At 35.3% G+C, this 10,137-nt stretch overlaps 1 protein-coding gene across 1 annotated transcript in view; it reads right to left on the bottom strand.

Annotated features, from left to right (window-relative positions):
- Positions 1 to 9,474, bottom strand: part of LOC121386699 (multiple epidermal growth factor-like domains protein 6) — a 16,981-nt gene extending 7,507 nt beyond the window's left edge. The window contains exons 1-5 of the mRNA XM_041517694.1: positions 9,387 to 9,474; positions 5,759 to 5,851; positions 4,706 to 4,717; positions 2,932 to 3,027; positions 757 to 858 (exon numbers count right to left, since the gene is read on the bottom strand). Coding sequence (XP_041373628.1) covers positions 757 to 858; positions 2,932 to 3,027; positions 4,706 to 4,717; positions 5,759 to 5,851; positions 9,387 to 9,426 — 343 coding nt within the window. The 5' untranslated portion in view covers positions 9,427 to 9,474. The remainder of the gene's footprint in view (positions 1 to 756; positions 859 to 2,931; positions 3,028 to 4,705; positions 4,718 to 5,758; positions 5,852 to 9,386) is intronic.
- Positions 9,475 to 10,137: the final 663 nt, after the last annotated feature.

Genomic DNA, 10,137 nt, shown 5'->3' with positions numbered 1-10,137 from the left:
AAAATTACGTCATTTGTTGTGCACGTGGAATCATTATGACACACGTGGGTCATACTGGTTATATTTCCCTGAATATCTTGAACTATGTGGATAATAAATGTTTTTATTATCCACATGGTTCAAGATATCCAGGGAAATATAACCAGTATGACACATATGTGTCATAATGATTTCACATGCGAAAGACGTCATTTTGGGAAGCGACGTCATAACATAATGCGGCGTCTCCAGCCTTAGCTCTGTGTAATCGCTTACCAAAATGACGTCATTGCGTCATCTCCTAGTTACGTTTGAAACGTTTTGACATGATCTTTGTTATTCGTAAACCCCCCCCCCCCCCCCCCCCCCCAAAAAACAAAAACACAAAAACAACAACAACCCAAAAAAACCCACTATTATGGATAATGTGGATAATAAAGAAATTATTACACTCGCGTGTGAATCGTACTGATTATATACGAAAATCGTGTCAGGATTCATGTATTACTCTCGCTCTCGCTCGGGCAATACAAACATATTAATAAACCTAGTGCCGTGACCTTGATTAATTTAATTCTAATTTGCAAAGTTATCAAATTCTTAAAGTATGTGATCTGAAAAAGCATCACATACTTTGATTGCAAAGTGCGAACGAAAAAAATATCCAAATGGGCCCACCGATGGGGATCGATCCTAGACCGACCGCGCATCGAGCGAGCGCTTTACCACTGATCTATGTCCCGCCCCTGACAGTGGAAAGTGGTACGGTATACTAACCATGGCAGAATCCCAGCTGTCTGTGTTTGCAGTAGTGGTTGTGGCAGCAGTGGGTGTCGTGGCACTGGCGATCCGAGTCACATGACACTGCTGTTGATCCGCCTGGTGAAAGAAAGGAAAGGAAAGGAATGTGTGATTGATGGAGAGAGAGAAAGAGAGAGACAGACAGACAGAAACAGACAAAGAGACAGAGAGAGAGAGAGAGAGAGAGAGAGAGAGAGAGAGAGAGAGAGAGAGAGAGAGAGAGAGAGATTGACGGAGAAACACACAGAGAGAGATAAAGAGATACACTGAGAGAGAGAGAGAGAGAGAGAGAGAGAGAGAGAGAGAGAGAGAGAGAGAGAGAGAGAGAGAGAGAGAGAGAGAGAGAGAGAGAGAGAGAGAGAGAGAGAGAGAAGGACAGAGACAGAGACAAAGAGAAAGATTGATGGAGAGACAGAGAGAGAGAAAGAGAGACAGACAAATATATAGACAGATAGAGATAGAAAGAGTGAGAATCAGATACGCAGACAGAGAGAGAGAGAGAGAGAGAGAGAGAGAGAGAGAGAGAGAGAGAGAGAGAGAGAGAGAGAGAGAGAGGGAGGGAGGGAGAGAGGCATAGATAGAGACAGAGACGGAGAGAGACACACAAAACGTTATACTGCACCCACAAATATGTGTGTGAGAGATGGAGACAGATAAAAGTTTGATTTATTTAACAACACCACTAGAGCAAATTGATTTTTGACATATAGTCTTAGAGAGGAAAGCCGCCACATTTGTCCATTAGTAGCAAGGGATTTTTTAATGTACACCATCCAACAGGCAGAATAGCACATACCACGGCCTTTGATATACCAGTCGTGGCGCGCTGGTTGGAACGATGGGCCCACCAACGAGGATCGATCCTAGACCGACCGCGCATCAAGCGAGCACTTTACCACTGGGGTACGTCCTACCCCTTTTTTGACATATAGTCTTAGAAAGGAAACCCGATACATTAGTAGCAATGGATATTTTATGTGCACCATTCAACAGACAGGATAGCACAAACTAGCGCATGTGAGATGTGACAATTTTCGAATCGCGTCTGACAGTGTGGTCGTTACGTCTGTCACTACAACGTTAGTGCTAAACTCACAATGCGTGACAACACGTCAGTGTGTTCATCTGTAACTCCACCCGTCCGTCTGTCTATATGTCTGTCTGTCGCTAATGCGATGACTTTTCGTAGGTAATGCCAGGTTTAAATTACACACACGGGCTGCTTGTTATAGAGATTCTTGTAAGAGCTCCTCCTACTCTGTGTTCATTGCTTTTTGCAAGTGGCAGGAACTTGTATAGTAGCTTAACTCTGTGCCCACCGGGACGGGACGTAGCCTAGTGGTAAAGCGCTCGCTTGATGCGCGGTCGGTTTGGGATCGATCCCCGTCGGTGGGCCCAGTTGGTTATTTCTCTTTACAGCCAGTGCACCACGACTGGTATATCAAAGACCGTGGTATGTGCTATCCAGCCTGTGGGATGGTGCATACAGAGGATCCATTGCTACTAATGAAAACAAAATATGGCGGGTTTCCTCTCTAAGACTAGACGTGAAAATTATCAAATATTTGACATCCAATAGCCGATGATTAGTAAATCAATGTGATCTGATGGGGTCGATAAACAAAACAAACTTCTTCTTCTTAAAGTACTGTAGAACAATTATCTGCCTCCCACACACTTAACAAAACATGACTGACCTCATTAACAATACTTTAAAGTACTGTCGACAACGATAGTTTGCTCAATCCACACGCGTCAAGTTTTAGAGTTGCATACTCTATTAAATATTTATGGCGGGACCAAAGAATTAGGTCGAGAGATCGAGTTTATCGAGTTTTCGAAGTTTGAGTTTTCGAAGTCTGTTATTACTAGTTTGTATAGCAATTCGGTCGGGACTGTCGTTTCAGATCAAGCGATCGAATGTGGAGTTATCGAAGTTTGACTATATATATACACATATTCATTTTGGGGTTTTGTGGAATGGAATACGTTTATGTATTGTTATTGGACTTGATTAAATTGACTAATTGACTAAATAATACCTGTACATTGCTGGAAGTTTCAGAGGAAAGGATTTGTAAAAACAATTGCTTTGAATGCTTTGTGCCAGGATGTATGTTGTCTTTAATAAAGTTTTACTGCTTTACTCACAGTGTGAGCTGTGGCATTTGTCGAAATCACAGCATTCTCCGTTAGGACAGTCGTCGTCATGTTTGCAGTCCGCAGCCCGCTTGAAAAGAGTCGGCTCTGAAATAAAGCATTCAAACAGCCGTAAAGAGACAGACCATAGGTTTTAAACACTACAACATATTTTTTCACTATTAAATTTAAATTAGAAGTACTTACATTTTATTATTTAGAATATGGTGTTTCTACTGCTGCCATTGTTGTTGTTATAATAATGATTGTTGTCGTTTCCGGTTTTGTTATTATGTTGTTATTACTGTTATTATTGTTGTTATTATTGACTTGCCTTGGTGGCGTAGTAGTTAAGTCATCGGACTACAGGCTGGTAGGTACAGGTTTAGCAGGCCGGTAAAGGCTCCAACCTAGAGCGAGTTCTTAAGGGCTCAATGGGTAGGTGTACGGCCACGACACCCTCTTCTCTCTCACTAACCACTAACCAACTAACAACTAACCCACTGTCCTGGACAGACAATCTCAGATAGCTGAGGTGTGTGCCCAGAACAGCGTGCTTGAACCTTAATTGGATATAAACACGAAAATAAGTTGAAACGAAATGAAATGTTATAATTATGACTGTTGTCGTTTCCGTTGTTATTATGTTATTATTGTTGTTACTTTTGTTATTAATAGTGTTGTCGTTAGTGATCGTGTGTTTGTTATTATGGTTGTTGTTAGTGATCGTGTGTTTGTTATTATTGTTGTTACTTTTGTTGTTAATAGTGTTGTCGTTAGTGATCGTGTGTTTGTTATTATTGTTGTTAGTGATCGTGTGTTTGTTATTATTATTGTTAGTGATCGTGTGTTTGTTATTATTGTTATTGTTAGTGATTGTGTGATTGTTATTATTGTTGTTGTTAGTGATCGTGTGATTGTTATTATTGTTGTTATTAGTGATCGTGTGATTGTTATTGTTGTTGTTAGTGATCATGTGATTGTTATTATTGTTGTTGTTAGTGATCGTATGATTGTTATTATTGTTGTTGTTAGTGATCGTGTGATTGTTATTATTGTTATTAGTGATCGTGTGATTGTTATTATTGTTGTTGTTAGTGATCGTGTGATTGTTATTATTGTTGTTGTTAGTGATCGTGTGATTGTTATTATTGTTATTAGTGATCGTGTGATTGTTATTATTGTTGTTATTAGTGATCGTGTGATTGTTATTGTTGTTATTAGTGATCATGTGATTGTTATTATTGTTGTTGTTAGTGATCATGTGATTGTTATTATTGTTGTTGTTAGTGATCGTGTGATTGTTATTATTGTTGTTGTTAGTGATCATGTGATTGTTATTATTATTGTTAGTGATCATGTGATTGTTATTATTGTTGTTGTTAGTGATCGTGTGATTGTTATTATTGTTATTAGTGATCGTGTGATTGTTATTATTGTTGTTGTTAGTGATCGTGTGATTGTTATTATTGTTGTTGTTAGTGATCGTGTGATTGTTATTATTGTTGTTGTTAGTGATTGTGTGATTGTTATTATTATTGTTAGTGATTGTGTGATTGTTATTATTGTTGTTATTAGTGATCATGTGATTGTTATTATTATTGTTAGTGATTGTGTGATTGTTATTATTATTGTTAGTGATTGTGTGATTGTTATTATTATTGTTAGTGATTGTGTGATTGTTATTGTTGTTATTAGTGATCATGTGATTGTTATTACTGTTGTTAGTGATCGTGTGATTGTTATTATTATTGTTGTTGTTATTTTGACATAGATGTCTACTTACTGAGCTGCAAAACTGAAAAGAGAAAGAACAAAACAAAGATAAGAAACCAAATAGTTTACAATCCTTGAATAAACCATCTTCATATAAAATTGTGGATACAATTGTTTTACAATTCTAATAATACCTAAATCACACTCAGATTAATAAACAATGCATTAAGTGTTCAAAATCCTATTTATATACATCAATTTATTACATACGTATATTAAAAAAACCCCTATAGATACATAATTCTAAATATTCTACTTTAAGTAAAATCAACTCAATATAACAAAATAAATAGACAGCTTTTAAATACCACAATAGTAAATAAGCAAAACATGTTATTGGATTTGTTTGGGGTTTTGTTTGTTATCAACCAGCTTAATATAAAAACTGTAGACACATAGTTCTAAAATAACATTTTAGGAAAGCACATTAATAAGTATGTATGGTACTGTTTATTTCATTACGTAGTATAGCCATATGCAATGCAGGTATATGTTATATCAGTGTATTCTTACATGGGTTTTATCTCATCGGCATTATTATTCAACTTCCATATGTGGTGTAAAGATACAATGTATGTTGCTGTATATACTTATACGTTTTTGGGTTGCAATTATCATTATACTTCCACCTGTAGTGTATCCTTATGTCATAATACTATGTATTCTTATACTGTTTACACTTTTGTTATGTATTCTTATACTGTTTGTTTTGTCGCTATGTATTCTTATAATGTCTGTGTTTTTGTCGTTATGTATTCTTATACTGTGTGTGTTTTGTCGTTATGTATTCTTATACTGTCTGTGTTTTGTCGTTATGTATTCTTATACTGTTTATGTTTTGTCGTTATGTATTCTTATACTGTCTATGTTTTATCGTTATGTTTTTTTATACTGTTTATGTTTTGTCGTTATGTATTCTTATACGGTTATGTGCACGCTTATATTGGTTTTGCCATTATGATGTATTTGAATGATTGTAACCAAAAATGAATTCATTGTAAAAGCTTGTAAAATGGTAATTAATGATAATGAACTCTTTAAAAAGAAGATAAAAAAAACTTACGCTCGTGACAACGGTGAGAGGCATGGCAGACGCCGAAGAAACAACACTGGTCATGCGCACAGTCGCCGTTGTGGGTACACGCCTGGGCGTACACTGAAATAAAAAAACACCAATACTGACTGTAACGCTTTAATACATCTTTAACGTTTGGATTGTTCTATTGAATTACAGATTGACATAAAAACACCAATACTGACTGTAACGCTTTAATACATCTCTAACGTTTGGATTGTTCTAATGGAATCACAGATTGACATAAAAACACCAATACTGACTGTAACGCTTTAATACATCTTTAACGTTTGGATTGTTCTAAAGGAATCACAGATTGACATAAAAACACCAATACTGACTGTAACGCTTTAATACATCTCTAACGTTTGGATTGTTCTATTGAATCACAGATTGACATAAAAACACCAATACTGACTGTAACGCTTTAATACATCTCTAACGTTTGGATTGTTCTAATGGAATCACAGATTGACATAAAAACACCAATACTGACTGTAACGCTTTAATACATCTTTAACGTTTGGATTGTTCTAAAGGAATCACAGATTGACATAAAAACACCAATACTGACTGTAACGCTTTAATACATCTCTAACGTTTGGATTGTTCTATTGAATTACAGATTGACATAAAAACACCAATACTGACTGTAACGCTTTAATACATCTCTAACGTTTGGATTGTTCTAATGGAATCACAGATTGACATAAAAACACCAATGCTGACTGTAACGCTTTAATACATCTCTAACGTTTGGATTGTTCTAAAGGAATCACAGATTGACATAAAAACACCAATACTGACTGTAACGCTTTAATACATCTCTAACGTTTGGATTGTTCTATTGAATTACAGATTGACATAAAAACACCAATACTGACTGTAACGCTTTAATACATCTCTAACGTTTGGATTGTTCTAAAGGAATCACAGATTGACATAAAAACACCAATACTGACTGTAACGCTTTAATACATCTCTAACGTTTGGATTGTTCTATTGAATTACAGATTGACATAAAAACACCAATACTGACTGTAACGCTTTAATACATCTCTAACGTTTGGATTGTTCTAATGGAATCACAGATTGACATAAAAACACCAATACTGACTGTAACGCTTTAATACATCTCTAACGTTTGGATTGTTCTAAAGGAATCACAGATTGACATAAAAATACCAATACTGACTGTAACGCTTTAATACATCTCTAACGTTTGGATTGTTCTATTGAATTACAGATTGACATAAAAACACCAATACTGACTGTAACGCTTTAATACATCTCTAACGTTTGGATTGTTCTAAAGGAATCACAGATTGACATAAAAACACCAATACTGACTGTAACGCTTTAATACATCTCTAACGTTTGGATTGTTCTAATGGAATCACAGATTGACATAAAAACACCAATACTGACTGTAACGCTTTAATACATCTCTAACGTTTGGATTGTTCTATTTGAATTACAGATTGACATAAAAACACCAAAACTGACTGTGATACTTTTATATTTAACGTTTGGATTATTATAATGGAATCACAGATTAACATACACTGAAACAACAAAACTGACTGTGATACTTTAATCTAGCTTTAACGTTTGGATTATTCTCATGGAATCACAAGTTGATGTACACCAAAAACACCAAAACTGACTGTGACACTTTAATACACCTCTAACTTTTGGACTGTTCTAATGGAATCACAACTTGATATACACTGAAAACACCAAAACTGACTGTGATACTTTAATACACCTCTAACGTTTGGACTGTTCTAATGGAATCACAACTTGATATACACTGAAAACAAAATCACCAAGACTGACTGTGATACTTTAATACACCTCTAACGTTTGGAATATTCTAATGGAATTACAAATTGATATACATTGAAAACAAAATCACCAAGACTGACTGTGATACTTTAATTCACTATTTGCAGTTTAAATTGTTATAATTGAATGATAACTGAAACAGCAATACTACAAGCTAACCATTCACCTTTCTTTTATTATTTAAAGTTGAATTATTGTATTATTTATTATTTAAAGTTGAATTATTGTAATACCATCAAAAGTAACGACGACTTTAATTAATTCATTAAAGTTGTATTATTATTATAATGTTGACATTCTGTTAACAACAATACTAAAACAGTAAACTGACTTTTGTCAGTTAATTTGTTCAAACAGTTACCCTACGGAGAAATTAATTTCAATGTAATAACTTTATTGTCGTTCAGATTCATAATAAGTAAATAACACGCTGACGTTAATTCATTCTTTTATTACTAAATTATTATACTGGAATGAATCTTGAATTATTCTAAAAACAACAATAACAAACACCATGGTGGTACTTTAATTGTTTTTCAAATTTGAATTGTTATACTGGAATGACATCTTGATATACACAGAATCTGTAACACGACAAAACTGTAAAATGTGATCAGAACCGTATCTCTTCAGAATGAACATTTGGCAAAATAGTGGTTGATTCCATGAACCTCTATCCAGTGCCTCGTCTATAGGAGAACAGCCACTTCCGAGGAAATCCTTTAAACATCTGTAACTTCAGTATAATACATATTCCAATGCGTGCTACGTTTTCACATCAACATACCAAGAAATCCATGAGTACATCGAATGTACAAAATACAATACTGTAAAATCACTGTTATTTGTGGTGGTTTAATTTTCATGTAATTCATGGACTAGTGCACGCAACGGATTTAAGAACACAACGGAAATATAATAGATGTATACATAATTACAATACGAATTAATGTACTACATTTTTGATCCACGGATTTAAAGGGACATTCCTGAGTTTGCTGCAATTTGTAAGATGTTATCGACTAACATAGACTCTTTAACGATTGTAATTACATATCCAATATATTTTTTCTGCATAAAATATTAGTGGCTGTATATTAAACGTGTTTCTGATCGTTCTAATATTTGTACTAGGTTAAATTTCATTTTATTTCCTAAAATATAGTTTTTTTCGTACGTACGAAATTATTTGAAGACAAAATCCAGTTTGGGCTTCTTGGAAATATTAAGACGACCAGAAACACATTGAATATACAGAGACTGATATTCTAAACAAAAAAATATATTTAATATGTAAGTTTAATCGTAGAAATATTTTATTAGTTGGAAACATCTTACAATGGAGCAAACTCAGGAATGTCCCTTTAAGTACCAACGAAATGGGGTTTTGGTAGGGCTTTTGCGTTTGATTTTTTGTTGTTTTTAAATAGCAAAATCACAAAGATTTAAGCCCACGAAAATAACGGATTTCACCATTTTTAAATCTTAAAATCGCAAGTTTCAATCAAAAATAAAATACAATGTTTTTTCGTACCTTGCCGCTTTAAATCTGAATGATAAAATCCGTAATACGTGATCAGGGCCGTATCTCTGCACATTGCAGAGTCGAATTGGCATTTGGCAAAATAGTGGTTAAATCTTTATCTAGTGCCTCGTCTATAGGAGGACAGCCACTCCCGAGGAGATCCTTTACTGGAGAATTCATCCTTTTAACACCGCCATAAAGAAGACCGCCACTGCCAGACTAGTTTACTAAATAAAAACTCACCTGCACAAAGGCACACGAAAAGAAGGCACAGAGCGTTCATGGTGCTTCTGAGTGGAGGAAACAAACCGAACCTGGAGAGATTGGTGCACACTGCTATATAAACAGTCACTGTTTTTATCTCACAGGTGGCAGTGCTCTCACGAACTTAACTTAATGTCGTGAGCTAGAAACACGATTTTTTTTAGAAACACGATTTATTTAGGAGAGATTTCCCAAAAATTGTTTATAATATTGTTTATCCCTAACAGTTATAATTTCATTTCATTTCAACTTATGTGTGTGCTTATATCCAATTAAGGTTCAAACACGCTGTCCTGGGCACACCCCAGCTAGCTGGGCTGTCTGTCCAGCACAGTGGGTTAGTTGTTAATTGTTAGTGGTTAGTGAGAGAGAAAAGGGTGTTGTGGTCATACACCTACCCATTGAGTCGTTAAAACTCGCTTTGGGTGGGAGCCGGTACCGTGCTGCGAACCTTGTACCTACCAGCCTTATGTCCGATGGTTTAACCACGACGCCACCGTGGCCGGTCTAGAAATTATAAGATAATTGTTTACAGGAGAGATTAAATTAAAAAAACAAAAAAACTGTTTACAGTTAGTGGTTGATAGATTATTTTTAGGTGAGTTTCACTTTACTAATATTACAATAAAAGTCTGCAACCTTCTTCAGTACGCAGTATTTGTAAGGCGCCACGTATTCTTTGATACCAGTGTGAGGCGTAGCGCATTCTTTGATATCAGTGTGAGGCGTA

Source organism: Gigantopelta aegis, chromosome 12, assembly GCF_016097555.1.
Source record: "Gigantopelta aegis isolate Gae_Host chromosome 12, Gae_host_genome, whole genome shotgun sequence".
Taxonomy (NCBI): Eukaryota; Metazoa; Mollusca; class Gastropoda; order Neomphalida; family Peltospiridae; genus Gigantopelta; species Gigantopelta aegis.
This window is presented reverse-complemented; position numbering and strand designations above follow the sequence as displayed.